Genomic DNA, 21,248 nt, shown 5'->3' with positions numbered 1-21,248 from the left:
ATTTAGACACATTTATTTGGATATATCTTTAGAAGTGGTCTTGAAATAGTGGAGAGCACAGAATGGAACCGCATGCAGGTGAAATAAAACATTAGTAAGAACAAGCAGCAGTATGTTGAGCAAAAGAAATTGAGAGAGGTAAAATACTGAACTGTGGAAACAGTTTCATCTGAGAGACAGAAAACCTAATAGGTCATGAAAGCAGTGAGGATCATGTAACATGCAAGGACAAAAGAATGGGTAGCACTTCAGTATTTGTTTTAATGCAGAATACAACAAGATAAACAAACCTAGCAGCATGTAAAACAAACTGTCAACTTCAGTAAGTTTGAGATTTCAGAAAGAACTGAACAGTGGTTCCAGAAAGATTAACATGAAAGAAAAATCTACAACTTAATACTGAAAAACAGCAAGGAGGGGGGGAAGGGGCAGATATGTCAATTCAAAAAGTCTTTGCAGAACTTTGCTGAGCTAAAATACAATAGAGAGTAAAATCTGTTACCATGACCAAGGAAAACACAGCTGAAGCTTCTGGGTTGGAATATTCAGGAGCTACGAGGTGGGAAAGCTCAAGCCTTACATATATCCAGCTTACAACCACACACTGAAAGCATAACCTAGACAAAAGAGTCCAGTTAGAACAGGAGGAGACAATGACTAGGGTTAACCTGCTGAACATCGACCAAGACTCCATCAGTGTGTGTTCCTTCACATCTCCAGCAGAGGAGTTGTGAGCATTGTCTCACTATACTGTTTCATACCCCAACAGAAAATTGCTGACACCAAAAGGATTTCCTGAATGCACAGACTGGAAAGGACCTCAGTGAGTAGTGAAAGACACCATGTTCCAGACATGCTGTCTGGAGACAGATATTCACACACACTGTATTTCCATTCAAATCATTATATACCAACCAAATCCTCAGAAATTCCTCCAGAGAGCTGCCAAATATTAAGGTATTACAGCAAATAAAATACCATGAAGTGGTCAGCTATCCATTAGTGATTCTCAAGCCCTTTGTATGCAGAAGCCTTCAGAGACCAAGAAGTAAGTCAAACTGATTCATTACAGGAAATGTTAAAAAACTCCTTCTTTATCAGTACACATCAGCAAAGTTAACTTTTTTGTTCTTACTGTTGTTGTTTTTAAATTCGGGCTTCACAGCCACTGAATAATTCCTGGGTACCTCCTAAGTAACAGGGGTTGAGAGAACATTGTCCATGACCACCTGTCAACCCACAACTGCCTGGAAATGGACACCATAGAAATTAGTGATAATATGTTAAAGTTACTTAGAGTGCTTATTACTTAAGATGGCTGATTAACAAACACACTAAAATTTACATACAGAAATTAAGGATCAACCACAGAGACATCTATGTGATTCATGAACAGAATAACATAGAAAGACAGTGAAGTTCCTTTAAGTTTGTGGAAGAAGGTGTTTATTTCCTAACTTAAAAGTCTTACTTCCAGCAAATCTAAGAGGTATTATTCAGGTCAGAGAACAAGAAAATTATATAGGAAATAAACGTATTTTAGAAAGGTTTAATTCAATCATTGAGGCCAAATTTTATAAGAAAATTACTACTGAATAGAGACATTGATTGGCAAGAAGGTAGAACATTGAAGGCAATCACTGCAGTACAGAACTCTGATGTGTACCAGTAGTGTTCCTAGTACCTTTTTTTATTTGTGGCCTTTCAGCAGGTGTAATATTGTTACTTGTTCCTTTGTCCTGTGTGTTAACTGGTTAGGTATCTTTACTAAGTATAAATTTCATGTTAGTTAAAAAAGTCAAAAAATACAACAAGAGATTCCTATAGGCTGTCAGGAGGAAAAGAATTAAATCACTCTTTCAGAAAAAGAAAGAGTGTTTATCTTTGAAAGTGTGCCATAAACCACACCTGTAACTGAGCACTTCGTATGAACAGTGGAAACAATTACTTTATTATACACAGCTGTAGAAAGTGTGAAGCAATAAACTGAAATCACAACAACATAAAAGGACAGTTGTCAAAACAGTCAACATGACAAATGGGGAATGAAAGACTCCACATTGCTGGGAATGAGTTATTATCTGATGGGGGGGGGGTAATGTTTTGCCCTCAGATTTAGTTATCTGAATATCCATTAGTGGATAAACTACTTGGAAATAGGCTGTCAGGCTGATAAACTAAGCGTTACGCAAGGAAATACTGTCAGTTCAAGTCAAAGCTGAACAAACCTGGTGCGGATAGATACATCACCACCTCAGACTTGCAGTGTCATAAAATTGTAGTGTCGATCGTGGTGTTTGTTACAGACCAGTATGTAAATTCCATAGGAAAAGGCAGTACTGGAATATGAACAGTGAAGAGGAAGAAGAAACACTTATGACTGGAGAAGTGATACCATTTGCAAAGAACTGAACAGCTGGAACAATAAACAGACTCCTAAAAGATAAAGGTGGTGATATGCAATGTGGAGTGAAGCAGTTACAAGATTGGATAGCTGTAATCAAAACAATGCAAAGAGATCTGGCTACAGAAAGAAGGAAATTATACATGTGAAAAACAGAATGCCTTTTCCATTTCAAAATCTCTTATTAGGATCTCAGTACATCTTCAAAGAACAGAAGAGTATTCAACGCCTTTTGTTAAAAACTCATCATGAGAAAACGTAACAGAGGCTATTTCTCAGAGCCATAGCGTCATTCCTGCATGCAGGTTGCTGATTTCTATTAAACAACATCTTGGTCTCTCAAGGGAAAAAAAAGGGGAAAAAAAAAAAAGAAAGTGTATTCACGAGGGGAGGAAGAATCATGTTTTTAAAGCACTGAAGGAAAACTGAAGTTTCATGATGATACTAGGGTAGGTAAAAAATAGCTCCATTCTAGAAACTATAATCCTGTCATGGCACCATACAGCTTAGGTGAGTAATGTCTTACTGAAGGCTGTAAAAGTAGTATTGGGTATCACAAGTGTTGAAACATACCCTTTTAAGTCAGCTCACAGTGGCTTTTTTATGTGACATGGTCCAGAATAATAACTTACACTGCTACTGTGAAAAGGATGGAAGAAGACTTATTTTGGAAGAAAAGAGAAAGTATAAACATAAGAGATGGAAATTGGAAGTAGACAATCAAGAAATGCACAGAAACTAACAGGGATCCTCTGTTACTACTCTCCATAGCAAAGAAATTTTGATTTCAGGCTGAAGTATTGCATAAGTAAGGTGATAGTTGGTTGATGTATCATTTTCTACAGATAATCTTTCAAAACACAGGCCTTCCATCTTTCCTTACAAGTCCAGCAAATTATCTGCTAGAATTCAGAAAGAACATCTGGTCCAACCCTCCTGTTCAAGCAGGACCACCCAGGGCCAGTTGTCCATGACTGTGTCATTTAAGTGCAGTTCACTCCTTGGTGAACATTTATCTTCAAAATGATAAACATCAGATGACTGAGTGCACTATACAAACTGACACTTTTTTTTTCTTTTTTTTTTTTTCAAAGGGGGTCTTTATTCTTCATTCTTTTCTTTTCTGTTATCATGACCAGTCAAGTGGGAGACTAGCCACTGACTGTCACATTCAGCTGTGTTACTGGTTTCTATCCTAACTGACACTGTTGCTGCATGCTTGGCACACCAGGCACTGAATCTCCATAAATAATTATTCTGATGTCACAGACGTGGGATTGTAGTTCCATTCAAAGAGTCTGCCGGGCACCGGGAGTGGGCAGATGTAGGATGCTTCTATTTACACACAAAAATCTTTGTCATTACTCAAGAGCAAAGAGAAAGGAAATACAAAGAGCACATGACGATTTAATGAGCATTTGTTTTCCTTTGGAGGGAAGAAGGTGGAGCTGAGGCACAATGGTGGGTTTACAGCAGTTTGTTTTGTACCTCTTTTGGAAATAACTGATTATTTGCCCTCAGTACCATCAAAGCTACCTATTTTACGTATGTAGCATGACCTTTATTAATACATGGGAAATGAAAAGGAAGAAAGCACTGAGGGAAAAAAGAAAATACAGTCATCTAAACCATTTTGAATAGTGAGGAAAATACACAAGAAAAACCTAAAAAGAGCATTAACTGTATTTTTATTTACATACAGACACAGAAGAAAAAAGGCAGATACACCTATGGTCAAGACAGATAAACCTATGAAGTGGAGTTTCTTCTCCAAGGCTGCTACATAGGTAGGAAAACTGGCATCCACTCAACTGCTTATTCTATCACATGCAGATGATGCTGCAAGTTCATTCTTGTTGCATCCCTTATGCCCTGCGAGTCCATCTAAGCAAGGAAAGAGGAAAAAAGCTTGAACGACAACACAATACCCAGGATAGACTAGCCCTAAACTCTTCTATGAGTCATGTTAAGCAAGTTACATCACTCCTTGTTCTTCTCTTATATTAGGACTATGACATTACTGAAGACTGAGATAATCCTAGCATATCCAGTTGTTCCCTGTACAGAAGCTGCTCCATAACTGTTCATCCATGCCACTGCTCTCCATGCTTGCTGCCCTCTTCTCTTTTAATGAGAGAATCAGAACTACAAATACTGGGGCACACCATAGGTTTAGACAGTGATAAAATCTTGTTCTCTCATCTTTCCCTCTTTCTTTCCGAATTCTAACACCATGTTTTATTTATTTGACTGAGACTGAGCCCATATTTTCTTAGAACTACATTTTAAAAAACAGTTGCCTTTGTACTATTCAAGCTTAGTTCTTAGATCAGGGTCTGGACAAAAAGCACATTGTTACATACATCAGCTTCATAAATTAACTCAGAAACCAGGACAGCTTAGAACATACACAGTCATTTCAATTTCACAACACCCTGGCTTACTTGGAAGCATTTCAGAAAAAGCTCATTTAATTAACAATGCAGGTAGCAGAAGCCATCTCCATCAACAGCTAGGGTGATTAAGGTTAAGAAGATGAAGTACATGAACATATCTATCTCTAGTTACTTTTATGGAGCCCAGACTCCATAGTTCATACAAATGAAAGATTGTATTATCTCTCCTAATTAGAAGATGCTAAGATTTACTCTTTGCTTCTTTATCTGGGCTTAATTAGTGGCCCCAATACCTTTCTCACTTCTTCTGAAAGGTCAAATGTGCATAATGCAAATCTGAGCTACTTGACAAACAAAAGCAAGGTAGACCAGAAATAAAAAATGTGTTAAATATTAATGAAAAACAGTGTTTAGAACTCAGGAATAATAAAATAGATCCCTTATCTGGCCAATGTGGAAGGTCTGTGTGAGTGGGGAAATGAAAATGTTCCTTTATGTACATGTGTACATATAAATATCAATGTCAAACTCAACATATTCCAAAGCTTACAATGCCTCCAAACCATGAGCTATTTTTTTCACCAATACATTCATTTCACAGGCTAAATTTACCATTTCCACTGCACAGAATTACCCTTGTGAAAATGCATTCCAATGAGATGGGGATGGAGCAGGAGCAAGATGTATACAAAATTCCTGAAATGCTATAGCAACTCAGTATTTGTTGGGATTCCATTCAAAGAAGTCATACGAAGCCTTTGGGCAGCTGGCATGCAAACAGTTTCAGTTATGATGGCTTGTCATTCAGCAAAATCAGACAGCATTAAAATAATCTGACTGCAACTTTGAAGTGACTTGCAAATGTGTCTATTAGGATATGTTCATTATTAGGCCAAGAAATTTTGCTTTTGATACTAGATCACATTAAAAAAATTATCTCTTGCAAAACAAGATGTGAGGGAGAGAAAATTGTCAGGGAAAAAAAATTATACTCATTAATAACAAATTTATAACCAGACTATAAAACAAACATGCCAACTTCAAACAAAGAATTCCTCTGGCTGTTAATGTATTAAATATTAAATACCTAACTCACTTTAATCATCAAATAAAATAAAACTATGGAGAATACTAGATCACAAGTTTTGTTTAATAGCTGATCATTTATTTTTTAGGTTAGTTATAACTTTGATCACTGCACACACTAAAGACATAAAACACTTCCAAGGACAGCCCTTCAGGTAAAATACACAGATCAGAATTCAATATGCACTTCGATATTTTAAAACATGAACAGAACATTGTTTAGAAAAAATTCAGTTCTGACTCGTATGTAATGATGGGAATAATGGATGTCTTGGAAGTAACATATCAAATTCTAAGTAAAAGTGTTCAGAAAGAGTGATCCTGCACTTGCATAAGGCACTATGCTACAGGAAATCAATACAATAGAGGCCATGTATCTGTAGCTTGCAAGTGGTCACTGTTAAAGCAGAATTTCTCTTTGTGATGTCAAATACTAGCTGTTCATCTACCTATCTCTACTTAGAAAATTATAAAAGGTCAGACACAGCGCATTCAAAAAGTTACAAACATTGGGAAGGGGGAGGGGAGGATGTGGGGTGTTAAGTGCAATTTTTCTTTTTAAAATAAGGAACATGGAACTTGAAAGGACCACCTATATCATTTCGTATCTCAAATATCACTTCATCCAATTATTCCACAAATTTACTGGATTTCATCTTAGAACAACTTCCTTGTTTGGAAGGTTACTTTTTGAGTCTGACTGTCCTAAAAATTTAGGACCTTTTTTCTACCTATTACCAGCCCCAATTTATTCATAGCAAATTAAATCATACTCTTCCTTCAGGTAATAGCATACAAGCGTGATCTTGATAAAAAACAAGCTAACACTTCACAGCTTCCCGTATTTTCAGTGAATAGTTCAGTCAACCCTAAAATCTTGCTCCTGCATGCTGGAGTTAAAAGTTCAACTCAACGACTGCAACAGATGTCTACCCACATCCTTAGATTAACTGACTTGTCTGGTGCTGTCAGGGAAGTCTACAGATGCCTGACACAACACTGGAACTTTAAATATGCAAGAGCCTACATACCCAGTCCAAGGCAAATGACTTTTACATGGATTCCATAGTAGAAGTTAATTAAATGGTTAAGTAAATTAAATGTTTAAGTAAAAAAGAGAAAAGCTGAGAGCTAATACAGCTTGTTCTTAGAGGTGTTTTGTCCACATTTCTTTTACTTTCAGTTTTTGTTATAGTATTTTGTCTTTCACAATGACTTTAAAAACAGAAAAGATAAAGCAATTCACTGCATGCAGTGAAAAAGAAGGGTTGAAGCTTGCAGGAACATCCTAAAGTTTAAAAGGCTATGACCTTAGCTAATAATATTTTTAATTTCTATGATGTTTTTGACTTTGACTACTATTTTCACATCTATAACAGATTTTATTGGCAACAACTATGTACAGCCATGAAATGGGTTAACTAGCACCGCACAAAATGGGGTATACTCTTTTCCGATGAAGATGCATGGTTACACCTTATAGTTCAACAACTTCTATTTTATGACCAGAATCTGTTTAGCCTTTCCAAAGGCAACCTTAAAATCTGGTTCTCCCAGCTCCCAAAAGACATACTCATTAATTAATCAAAGATTAATACTTTACTCACCAATGCTACTCAGAGAACTGCTGCTTTCAGAATCAGAAGGCATTATGGACAGCACACTGTAAGTAGACCCTAAAATTAGAAAAATAAAGACTTTATTATTTTTTCCTTTTCCTCTCCCCAAAGCAAGCTAACAATTTATTTTTCCTGATATTACAGATGCCAAACACACTAAATTAGAGAGAACACACATCACTAATGCACAAATAGAAAAGGTATAATTTGCGAATTAACATTGCACTGTGTGCTAAGTAAGAAATAATTTTGGATGAAATGCTAAAAACAAGTTCAGGAAAATATTGAAATAATACAATGCTTATTTCAGATACACTAAGAAGATTATGAGTAATACCTGTGACAACAGTCAGAATCTGGTTTTTTGCTTATCTCGTTACATGTACCAGCTCCTGTTTCATTCTGTAACTGATTTGTATTCTTATCCTCAAACTTCCTTCAGACTTAGCAATTTCACTTCATTACTAAAAAATATTTGTTTCCATCCATTTTAAACTTTCAGAATCAGACCTTAAAAGAAAGTACCTACAAAGCTATCTGCCATTACTAACAATAGCAAATTTTTTTACATATTAATAAATCAATAGACAGAGGCACCTTTTATTTTAGTTATTTTAGAAGTACGCTAGATTTAACTTACCAGAAGAACTAGAAAAACAGGTCCTACTTCAAAACATTGCAAACTAAAGAGCTCCACCATCCCTCATAAGCAGGAAAACCACCACAGTAAAGAAAGGGAGTGATTATGTGCAAAAGTTGATTTGGAATCTGCTCTGTTTTCAGCACTAGCAAGGATGTGAAACCTGTCTTCAGTCAAGCTCAAAGACAGTTTCAATAGTATCAGGAGCTGCCTTTCCTATAGTTCTCCTTCTTATGTTTCAGTATTTGTTTCCTTGAGTCTCTTTGAAATTAAGAAATGAAAGCTGAAAAGCAGCATAAGATTAAATGAATTGATCTACCTTTGAAATCAGTTAAAGGACAGGCTGGAAAATAAGAAAGATGCCCTAGAGCTCACCTCCTCTGCTGCTTATCAGAAAAGACATGACATCTGCAACTACCACTGCGTTAGATGAAGGAAAGACAGCATGTGGCAAAGTAAATTTACTAACAACACAGGCAGTAACAGCAAAGTGAATTAAAAAAAGCAAACACACTTAGGGCCTCATCTTCCACTAGTAAAATTGCCATGGCCCTAACTTTAATGAGGTGTGTATATTTATTCTGGCGAAGAATAAGGGTCTCACATTTGATAAAAGGAGTGATGTCTATGCAAAACCAATCTTCAGCAAGTATTTGAAAATAAGGGAAACTCCATTCAAGCAAATCCTCTGGTTTTATTAGCAGACAGACATAGCAGAAAATAAGTACCAAAAAGGAACCGAACCTTGAAGTATACTGTTCAACCTGAAAATTCTTTGTGAAAAATTATTCAAAATATATTAGTTACAAATAATTCTAATTATTGTACCTAATGTAAGTTTTTTGTTTTGTTCTGATTTTTAATAATACATACAACAAGCATGTCACTGACACACTGGATTCAGGAAAAAAAGATTTGCTGTGAAGCTAACTTCATCAATGAAGACACGACTCCCCAGCAATGTTCTTAAACATTAGCTTAGATCTGTAAACACGAGATCCAGTATGCACAGCATGTTATCACAAGAAAACATACAACTGTGAAGAGAGGAGGAATCATGTGACCCATTCATAATTCCTTACTTTTACAAATAAAACATAATAAGAATAAGATCATCTAGTAGCATTTGTCTGGCTTCCAAGGCTGTGTGTGGGTATGTTTGGGTTCGGTTTGTTTTCAAACTAACAGGGTGTGATTCCATTATCTGTAACACATGCCACCTTTGTCATCAGAAACAGCATCAATAAACGTCAGAAACAGTAATCAGAGAACTCTACATAGCTCCCATAATATTAACATTCATCTTTAGGTACTGAACTGATACACATCCATGGAATTCAATTCAGGCTAAAGCAGCATCGTACTTGACATATTCTGCTCAATCAAACTAGCAATACTTAAAAATGCTCCAAGACAGCATTTCCCCACTCTGTAAGATGACTCCTCATATAAATGAAAAGGCAAGAAAAAAGGCACAAGCTAGTTTCTATAACCAAAGGCAGTAGAACACGCTGTTCATTCATGAGCTACACAACCATAGTATTTTAATAAATCCGTTGCAAAACTACCACCCTCCCTTGCTAAGAAATCTTCCACTTTATCTCAGATTTTTAAAACTTGCTGACAAGATTACTGTGCAATCTTGTCAAATTGGACAAAAAAAGGTAAATAGTAAAAACCAGAACATAAAACCCAAGGGGAAGCCATGACTACTTTTTCAGGTTAATGTTTAAAGTGTTTCACACCTAGGGGTTCACATGCCTTTCAACCTACTTTCCCAAATATTTGTCTTTCATTTTTTTGTACTTACTCACCTTGCATGCCAAAGACCCCCAGTTCAAAAACTTGCTACATTTGATTTCAATTCATTGACTTGCAAAAATTGCTGCAATATACTTTAAATTCAAAATTACAACCTGAAATTACAGAATTCTGAGAAACGCAGCAGATACTAATATTTAAATTTAAAAAGAAGTGACCTGTTTTTTTCTTTTATAGATATACATTTTTACACAGAGGAAAAAGAGCATAAGCATCCTATCTTTGCATTGCAGACTTGCTTCTGGGGCATTTTTTTGCTCATCCAGATTTAAACTTTGGATCAGTTCCTGGCTGTATTAAACAGCTTTGACAGAGCAGAGGGATTTAGAACCTGCTACAGTATATATTTCAGAATCTTAAGATATGCATTTCCTTCTATTTTCAACAATTAGAGCAAGTCAAATTTCCTTAAGTTATTACTGTATTTATTAGTCAGGTGACAGCAAGGCCACATAAAACCTCACAGATTCAGGAAAGGTATTAGTTGCTTAGCCATGGAAGCCACCTCCAGAGACAGCAGAGGAACTGGATTCTAGTTGGCCTCCATCTTTCACACAATGTCCACAGAGACACAGTGATATATATTTTCCTTTTTAAGACAGACAATGACAGGGACTGAGGGGGGCTGAGACAAGAGTTACATATCATCTAAGAAGACATTAACTGCCTAACCATGTAATTTCCTCATCAGCAATACCAAATCCAGATTGATGGAATTAAATTATTAGCACAAAATTAAAACAGAACATTTCTGTCATCTGTCTTTCTAAGCTCTGCATTGTGAAACACCTCAAAACACTGGGTATCACCTGTACTTCAAGGAGAGACTGAAAAAGGCAAGCCAGTTAATCTCAACGTAAAGTCTCCAAAACAAGCTTGCACTTGGTACCTTCTGTAAGAAAGCAGCACAAAGGATCAAGTAAAATATCTTCTAGGACTAAATGCTAAATTATTGAATGAATTCTGAGAAAAAACCACATTGTGATCAAATTTCATTATGTGGAGATAGGCTGAATGTCAGGATCACCATGGCTGCATATAAGCTCATCCTCTTCCATACAAATATATGTATGTATGCAGGCTCCGCTCTTGGCTTCAAAGGAGTGTATTCCGTGGCAAAATAAGACACAGGAACTCATCTTTCCAAAATTCATTACACGTATGCTTTCAATTCATGGATTTATTTTGGTTTTCCCCAAAATGGATATTTTACTCTCAAATATTTAAAAAAAAAAAAAATTGTATAATTCAAGCAAAAGAAGGCTACTTCATCTTCCAATATTTGTTATATTAACTAAATAACTTTGTAGCAATAAGAATAATTGCTCCTTCAGATATACACCTTCAGCACAGAGCCAAAGAGGTAGATACTTCACACACTGAAAATGAACCTGTTTCAGTGTGTGAAGTACCAGCGTTTAATTCAAGGAGCATTAGCATTAGTTTCACCTCACTAGGGGAGTGTTCTGATCTTAGCTGCACAGCTCTCAGCGTGTCACCCATCTTCAAGGGTTAAAATCTGCAGTATGGCTGACTCCTAAACTAAGCATATTTCCTAACTAGGGCCATGTAGGTCATTGTAGGACTGAGCCTAGAAGGAGCAATTGCCTGCACAAATTTTTTTTCACTATACCTGTGCTTTTAAGGATGACATTAAATAACTCTCCATGCTCTCCTGCTGTGAATTTCCATTGCTGCTTAAACACTGCTCTTCCTTCCACCTCCCTTCCCAGAGCAATGACTGCTAGCTGTTTCAGCTTCTTGTCAGCAAATGGTTTTTCTGATAGAGGTCCAGGGCACCAGATGAGAGGGCAGCATGACAAACATTTGTTTATCCACATCTCCATGCAAACTGACTTTGGCATGACTCCTACTTGCTGTGGGGGAGCGAAAAAAGTTTGATTAAAACTGGAAATGACCCAGGTTACAATGTTCCCATTGCCTTTACAACAAATAAAACTGCCCAAGGACCTTAAGATCACATGGATTTCCATGCTCTATCTCAGAGGCTATTCTTTTCTTCGCAGCCTGTGCAGCCGGGTTTGTCAGAAACCGTAAGACACAGTAATTTCTAGCAAGTTGTGCTAAATTCTGACTTCATACAAAACCTTTAATTGGGTATTTGCTTCCCTCTGTGTCATACTCATTTCAGACGTTTGCTATTTATGTTAGGGATAGGCTGGAGAGTATGGAACTCTGTCTGGGGATGGGTGAGCAGTCTACAGAGAGTTTGTGGGTCAAGGTTAAAGGGAGAGCAGCGTTGGGGACATTACTGTGGGGATCTGTTACAGACCGCCTGATTAAGAGGAATCTGTGGATGAAGTGCTCTATAGGCAGATAGGAACAGCCTCACGCTCACAGGCCCTTGTTCTCATGGGAGACTTCAACCACCCTGACATCTGTTGGAGTGAAGGTACAGCCCAGCACAAGCAATCCAGGAGGTTCCTCGATTGTGTGGAAGACTACTTCCTTCTGCAAGTAATAGAGGAGCCGACAAGGAGAGGTGCCATGCTTGACCTCATGCTCACCAACAGAGAAGGGCTGGTTGGAAATGTGACGCTCCAGGGCAGCCTTGGTTGCAGCGATCACGATATGGTCGAATTCGAGATCCTTGGGACAGTGAGAAGAGCGTGCAGCAAGCTCACTGCCCCAGACGTCAAGAGAGCAAACTTTGGCCTCTTCAGGAACCTTCTTAGTAAGGTTCCATGGGATATAGCCCTAGAGGGCAGGAGGGCCCAAGACTCTTGGCTGTTATTCAAGGATCACCTGCTCCAAGCTCAGGAGTGTTGCATCCCAACTAGAAGGAAGTGCAGCAGGAGGGCCAGAAGACCTCCTTGGATGGATAAGGAGCTGCTCAGGAAAATTCAAAGGAAAAAAGAGGCTTATAGAAGGTGGAACCAAGGACAGGCGGCCTGGGAAGAATACAGGGATGCTGTCCGGGAAGCTAGGGACCAGGTGAGGAAGGCTAAGGCCCAGTTAGAATTGAACTTGGCTAGGGATGTTAAGGATAACAGGAAGGGATTCTATAGGTACGTAGCGAGTAAAAGACAGACTAGGGACAATGTAGGGCCCCTATGGATGACATAGGAAGAACTGGCTACCCAGGATTTGGAGAAGGCTGAGGTTCTTAATGACTTCTTTGCCTCAGTCTTCACTGGCAAATGCTCTGACCACACCACCCAAGTCTTGGAAGGCGAACGCAGGGACTGTGGGAATGAAGACCCTAGGCCCACTGTAGGAGAGGATCTGGTTCGAGACCATCTTAAGAACCTGAACGTACACAAGTCCATGGGACCTGACGACATCCATCCGCGGGTCCTGAAGGAGCTGGCGAATGAAGTTGCTAAGCCACTGGCCATCATATTTGAAAAATCATGGCAGTCAGGTGAAGTTCCCGACGACTGGAAGAAGGGAAATATAACCCCCATTTTCAAGAAGGGGAAAATGGATGACCCGGGGAATTACAGACCAGTCAGTCTCACCTCTGTGCCTGGCAAACTCTTGGAGCAGATTCTCCTGGAAGACATGCTAAGGCACATGAAAAACAAGGAGGTGCTTGGTGACAGCCAGCATGGCTTCACTAAGGGGAAATCCTGCCTGACCAATTTGGTGGCCTTCTATGGTGGGGCTACAAAACTGATGGACAGGGGCAGAGCAGTTGACGTCATCTACCTGGACTTGTGCAAAGTGTTCAACACTGTCCCACACGACATCCTTGTCTCTAAATTGGAGAGACATCAATTTGATGGGTGGACCACTCGGTGGATAAAGAACTGGCTGGATGGCCGCACGCAAAGAGTTGTGGTCAATGGCTCGATGTCCAGCTGGAGACTGATAACGAGTGGTGTCCCTCAGGGATCAGTGTTGGGACCGGTCTTGTTCAACATCTTTGTCGGTGACATGGACAGTGGGATTGAGTGCGCCCTCAGCAAGTTTGCCGACGACACCAAGCTGTGTGGTTTGGTTGATACGCCAGAGGGAAGGGATGCCATCCAGAGGGACCTTGACAGGCTTGTGAGGTGGGCTGATGCCAACTTGATGAAGTTTAACCATGCCAAGTGCAAGGTCCTACACCTGGGTCGGAGCAATCCCAGGCACGGCTACAGGTTGGGAAGAGAAGAGATTCAGAGCAGCCCTGTAGAGAAGGACTTGGGGGTGTTGGTTGATGAAAAAATGAACATGAGCCGGCAGTGTGCGCTCGCAGCCCAGAAAGCCAACTGTATCCTGGGCTGCATCAAAAGGAGCATGACCAGCAGGTTGAAGGAGGTGATCCTGCCCCTCTAACTCTGCTTTCATGAGACCTCACTTAGAATATTCTGCGCAGTTCTGGTGTCCTCAACATAAAAAGGACATGGAACTGTTGGAACAAGTCCAGAGGAGGGCCACGAGGATGATCAGGGGACTGGAGCACCTCCCGTATGAAGACAGGCTGAGAAAGTTGGGGCTATTCACCCTGGAGAAGAGAAGGCTGCATGGAGACCTCATAGCAGCCTTCCAGTATCTGAAGGAGGCCTACAAGGATGCTGGACTATTCATGAGGGACTGTAGTGACAGTACAAGGGGTAACAGGTTCAAACTTAAACAGGGGAAGTTTAGATTGGATATAAGGAAGAAATTCTTTACTGAGAGGGTGGTGAGGCACTGGAATGGGTTGCCCAGGGAGGTTGTGAATGCTCCATCCTTGGCGGTGTTCAAGGCCAGGAGAGATGAGGCCTTGGGTGGCATGGTTTAGTGTGGGGTGTCCCTGCCCATGGCAGGGGGGCTGGAACTAGATGATCTTAAGGTCCTTTCCAACCCTAACTATTCTACTATTCTATGATTTTATGATTAAAGTAACAGCATTTGATCTTCAGCTGTTAAAAACACTAGACAAATACCTGTAAAAAACCTATTTTCTTAGCAACATCTGTTCAAAATACTTCAGAGTAGAATAAACCCACAGACTAATATTTCTAAATACGCATTCCTAAGTTCACCCTCTTCGACGCTCATTGCTATAGATATTTAATTTTACTTTTTTTTAGCCAGAAAGCAATACAGTGAGTTATACTGAAAAGAATTTACAACCTATCTGTAAGAGAAATCTAAGTCACTGGAGTACTGTTGCGCATCTTACTGCAACGTGAATTATGCAAGGAAGACGACAGTGGTGCCTTCAATAGAAAAAGCAGAAAAGTGGCAGTGAGAAAGGTAAGAGGAAAGGGCAAGAGATAAGAAAATGAAGTAGTTCATTTTTCTCAATAATCTAATCACTTTACCACTAGGATGCACTTGGTGCTATCCACATACTTTATTATGTGTTCTTGTTTATTATTTCTTCTTATTTACTGCATTTTGAGCATTGGGTCAAATCATCCTCTTTTCACAAAGCAGCACAGAAAACATTAAAAATCTTTACAGATGTGAATTTGCATTTGATTCAAAAAACACATGATGACAGTGCTTCAGTTGACAGCATTCAAACTATTTTGCCCATGGATACGATGCTCTAATGCCTTAAAAAGGTGGGACAGAAGCAATTTTTAAGAGTCAAATTATCATGAAGTTCTATTAGCAGGATAGCAGCTATTACCAACTAGAATTGGCAATAAAGAGGTACAAAAACTTACAACTCCTTAAAAAAACCTGAACAAACCCACACCCAAGTTTATCAGGTCAGCAAGAAATCATGCCCTTTGATACCTTCCAATCCTTCACTTGTCTTTGTCATTTGTAAAATGACTACTTTAACTCTTGCACTCCGTGAAACCACATCAGAAGTGATTAAAAATATCTGCTGGAGGAGAAGGACCAAAGATGCAATCATAATTGCTGCTGCTATTTACTTATTTAAAAAGTCCTGCAGCAATTCAGGTTCTGAACTAGAAACAACTGCTTTACTTTTGTCTTCTTGCTTTTTGACTGGCATGGCTGTTAACTCTACTCTAGTGAGTGCACTTTGTCCTGACAAGTCATTTGTCTCCAACACTCCGTTTCAGCCGAGGAGAACTGCAAAAGCAAATGACTGTGCCCTCCCCTTACAGCCCTGAATTTCCATTATGTAGTGCAGTGAGATGGGTGATCATTTTTCAACAGTTATTTTAAGGCTAACAGTAACATACCTAGCTACTGTGAAAATATCAGCATGCAAACTTCTATTACTCAGATTCTGGCAAAGGAACAACTTTCAGTTTATAGAGCTGCACAGACTGCCTTCACTGCTAACTTTCTTACATGAGAAAGGCATACTTTTGTAGGCTGACACTCAAAAGGCAAAGAAAAGAATAATTGGCTTCAGATTCTTTAACCTCAGCATTCAGTGCAGATAGGAAAAAGCTGCACTCAAAGTCAAGCCTTAGCAAAACTGCAGTGCAGGTAGGTGAAACAGATTGTCACATATTTCAGATCATATGGATTATAAAGGTGGTCCCTGTATTATTATCAATACAGCAGTGTCATCTTCTGTTCTACACAATGTGATATTACAGCTGACTACCTTTTCAAACAAATACAGAAATAATTTTTATGAATTATTTTTAATATAGCTCCCTTAATAATACCAGTTAACCTATTCTGGGAAAAGCTATTCTGTTTCATTGGTAAAATGCCCAGTGTATCCATTATTTTTTTCTCGCTTCTGGCCATCAGGAACATTACATTTGTTTGCTGCATTATCTATGATAAGTCAAAGGAGAAAAAAAAATACAAAACCCAAAACATAATAGCACTTTAACAAGCTTCCTGCAATCTCAAACTCTTTCTCTCAAAGTTATCTTCTTAATCTACATTACTCACTAAATTACACATAAAATGATACAATTACTTTTGTTTATTAAGGTAGAGAGATGTAAATTTTCATTAAACCTCCTGGGTGACTAAAACGCCTTAGAGGATGTTCACCAATCCCTTTCCCTTTAGGAAGGGAAATCTAGGGCCTAAATCCACTTGGCAGGCATATGCTCCTTCAGTACTCCATGGGCATGGTGTTCAGCAAAATGGCATTCTGACCATCCACTGGATATTCCAGGCATTGCTGAAAGGCCCAAGGTTTGTCCAGCTGGGCAGTCACTTCAGGCCTTTATGGACCCATGTGATCTTTGTCCCTACAGTAGTTAATGAGATGCCATCTCCAACAGAGAGCAGCTACAGATTGTTCTTCCTGCACATACATGGCAGTGAGAGGCATTGGCATACCACCTACCTACCCCGCCCAGGGAGCAGCTGTAAACTTCACTTCTTGTTTTCCGTATCAGTGCTCAAACTCACAGTATCACAGTATCACAGTATGTTAGAGATTGGAAGGGACCTCAAAAGATCATCTAGTCCAATCCCCCTGCCAGAGCAGGAACACCTAGATAAGGTTACACAGGAATGTGTCCAGGCGGGTTTTGAATGTCTCCAGAGAAGGAGACTCCACAACCTCCCTGGGCAGCCTGTTCCAGTGTTCTGTCACCCTCACTGAGAAGAAGTTTCTTCTCAAGTTTAAGTGGAACCTCTTGTGTTCCAGTTTATACCCATTACCCCTTGTCCTATCATTGTTAGCCATTGAGAAGAGCCTGGCTCCATCCTCATGACACTCCCCCTTTATATATTTATATACACTAATAAGGTCCCCCCGCAGTCTCCTCTTCTCCAAACTATAGAGACCCAGCTCCCTCAGCCTTTCCTCATAAGGGAGATGCTCCACTCCCTTCATCATCTTTGTCGCCCTGCGCTGGACTCTCTCCAGCAGTTCCCTGTCCTTCTTGAACTGAGGGGCCCAGAACTGGACACAATCCATCCCAATTCTGCCTGCTCTTACACCTAGCTTGGTCCCAGCTGCCTATTCATCAGCACTGTCCAAATAGACTGTGGTAACTGAGGCCTTTTGAGTTCTAAAAGGGTTCTCATCTGCCCTACATCTGAAGAGATTGGCTTTGATCTGTCAGACATCTTAAAAATGTTGTTTTCAAGGCCACTACTCAGTCTTTCTGGTCCATTTTCAGAGTTTTATTGCTCATTATAGTGGGGGTAACAAGTTAAAACATCTTGGCATGTATGTTAAGGAACTGTCCAAGTACATTTCTCTTGCTATGAACGGTCTCCATCCACAGGAACTCACACTTCAAACCCACTGAACCTGAAACCAACTACTAGAGCTCTTCTAGGCTGTAAATGTATGGTATGTGAAGAGCTAGCCAGGCAGCTTGATGCACTGCCACTGAAGAAGCTGAGATACAATCTGGACTCCTCCTAGGCCATGACTGAATGGTGGTATTGCTCACTACAACTGGAGGTAAAAGCTGAATTGGGAAATATGACACTTTGTCCAGAAAAGTCTACCCAAACCCCCTTTAATGCTGGGGTAGAAAATATTTAAGAAATAGTATTCCTGAATACCTTCAAATCTCCTTACTAGCTTCTTTTAACCCCAGATAATAATACATTCCCATCTATCTTTCCAAGCATGCTAGCCAGTTCGTAATAGTCTGGAGAAAGACTTTTTGGTTGTCCATTTTGTTACACAGTCCTCCTTCCAGGGAAGGCTTACTTTGCAACATTATTTCTGTATCTGGGGACAATTCTTTACATCAAGCTATATTCCAGAAGCTTTGCAAGTAATCTGACTGAGATTTCTGGAGGATGACAATGTCTGCCATTTGCAACTAACCTTAGAAGATTTAAGTGAAAGGAAATTATGTTCATAAAAAACCCCCCAAGCTATGCAATCAAACGAAACTGTTGTAGGATGAAAGTGGTAAATACTAGATCCCAACAAATGCATTCTCAATCAGCAACAGCTGCCTTACTAAATCTGCAATGGTGACAATTAAGAAATTTGAACATCATTTAGACTGCACAGATATACACAGAACTCTGTAGCATATTATTTCACCCAATAATTGTAGAGGCAGGTGATATAAATGGCAAAATAAAATTTGAAAACTAGCATTTACTTTACAACTAAGTGCTATATTTAAAATTTAATTTAAATTTTGGAATTATATCAAAGTAACCACCTAATTATGCTTGTAAAGAGGCCATGCCATAAAAAAACCTACATGGAAGAACAAAGGGAAAAGCAACTGCAGGTATTTAAAACCGCAGACATTCAAAAAGCTAGAAATCTACCAGGTAATGAGGAAAGCAAGCAGCAGCAACTCAAGATTAGCTTCTTAACACACCCAGTTCTTTCATTAATTTCCTGTATCTTGCAATCAGGTATTTCCTCTGCAGGAGCAGCTGGGGACACTCCTGGAACCGTGGGGGACAAGAGCGTCCATCATGTGCTTAACCGGCGCTTTTTCTTAGCAATTCAAACTTCACCCATAACAAACAAGCATTATGTTTCAAGCTGGTTTTTAGGACAAGTCATCAAGAACATACATGTACCTATATCCATCCATAAACATAGTCTAAATATAAGAACTGACTGGCTTCAATGATAATGATACAGTTAAAGCCACATAGCTTTCCTACTCTGCAGAGACTTTTAAACAAGGACAAAGTGGCTTAACACACTGTTAGCTTACCCTTGCACAGCAGCAGAACTAGGCACACAAGGAAGAAAGCATCTCAACACAAACACAACCACAATCACACCAAGGGGTTGTGCTGTTTACAGTTCAAGAAAAAAACAAAACAAAACAAACCAGACATGTTTAGGCCAGTCCTTTGTGATTCCAAGCAGACAAGTAATGTATCAAAGTCCAAAGGCTTTTTTCCCCTCTCCCATACTACCTGCCTTATCTAAACTTGCATACATACAATTTAATCTTGTGAAGCTATCTTCTCTGAATATCCCTCCAATTTTTACTGCCCTAGAATACTGACAAGAACCAAACTTCTTTTTGTAACAAGAAATAGAACAAAGTAGTTACAATACTCTTCTCAAAAAGCAGCCCCTGTTATGAGTCAACAACTAAACCAGCAACTGATTGAAAAAATTAAGGTTACATAGTATCTCCTTATATGCTGTTCTCTATATTAAATGCTATAAATAATAAAATTATCAGCCTGTTGTTTCTAGCCTGAATTGCCACTTTTCCTAAAACTTACAAATCAGATCACATCTACTGCTCATTAGTACTGCAAGATGTACCAACACAATCATTCGAACTTGAACTATGAGGGAGTCAATAACTCAATGCACCTTTGAAATTCAAGTGGTGTTACGAGATTTGACTTTTTCAAACCATGCACCTCTAGATAAAGTGATTCACTTAGTATGAAACCTGGATTAATGGTGAAGAAACCTCCTTTCAACCTTGAAGGGAGATGGATACTCCCCAGCTAAGCCCTAAAAGATGAATTCTCCTTATGCTGCTTTTCATAGGGTGTTTCAATATTCAGCCTCTAAGCAAGCCCCCTTTGGGAAAAAGAACAGGGAAAAAAAAATCCAAAAAGCATCCTGAGATGGTTTCACTAAGGTATGTCACAGAAGGGCTTTAAATTCAACTTTGTTGTTTTGTCATAATAGAAAAAACTACATGCACTTTCATACAGAACATGGCTCATATCCAAGCCTCTTTCTGTTTACACTGATTATTACTTGAAATGGTAATAGAAAAGATGTATTTAAGCTAAACCATTGAATCTCAGATTTTCTGCCTCTTTGGCAAGTTTACTTTTTTCCCCAACACTCTACTTTATTTATGAAAGCAAAAGTAAAAAAGAATAAAACATATAGCTTCCCCCCCCACCGCAAGTGCTGTAGAGCAGGAAACCCTGCTGCCAGCAGTAATCCCATATTAAATACATATATATTTATTCAGGTAAGTCCCTTATAAAAGGTAAGTCCCTGTTACCTACAGACTTCAGGCCTGAGTTCTCTTCAGGACATCTGCAATTACAGGAAGGTCATCAAAACTGTGTGAATGCTACTAGCACACAGCAAGTGCCACAGACAAAAGAAATGTTGAATCCACAACAAAGAGACTGAGACCTCTCTCTAAATCTGGACAAATTGGAGCTAATATTCTGTGTACGTCTAACCAGGATCTTTCCAGAAACATACAAGTTTTCACAAAGGTAATAACTTAACCAGACAGCTTCTGAACGTTCCAAGCACTGATACGACCTCAGAAGAGGGGGTGGAGAAGGTAACAATATCAATTAAAAATATATTTGAACCATAGACTGTACTTTTTCAGAAGATAGAGATACAAAGAAGAAACCACACCTACGCCTTCATTTAAACAACACAATTAAGTATGTCCTTAAGTGCTCTGCTTTACTGAGTGATTACTCCAGAAGTCTACTACCTATGAACTATTTACAAAAATAATTTGTTGCAGAAATCCCCAGGGGTAACCTTTATGCCT

General features: G+C 39.0%; 1 protein-coding gene across 1 annotated transcript in view; it reads right to left on the bottom strand.

The window, feature by feature from the left end:
- The window catches only part of DLG5 (discs large MAGUK scaffold protein 5), a gene marked incomplete at both ends in the record, with an annotated part of 125,640 nt that overhangs the window by 73,849 nt on the left and 30,543 nt on the right, over positions 1 to 21,248 (bottom strand). Inside the window, one exon of the mRNA XM_080621857.1 lies at positions 7,494 to 7,562. Within this exon, the coding sequence (XP_080477983.1) occupies positions 7,494 to 7,562 (69 nt within the window). The remainder of the gene's footprint in view (positions 1 to 7,493; positions 7,563 to 21,248) is intronic.

The sequence above is a fragment of the Psittacula echo genome (genome assembly GCF_963264785.1).
Source record: "Psittacula echo genome assembly, chromosome: 6".
In the NCBI taxonomy this organism is placed as follows: domain Eukaryota; kingdom Metazoa; phylum Chordata; class Aves; order Psittaciformes; family Psittacidae; genus Psittacula; species Psittacula echo.
This window is presented reverse-complemented; position numbering and strand designations above follow the sequence as displayed.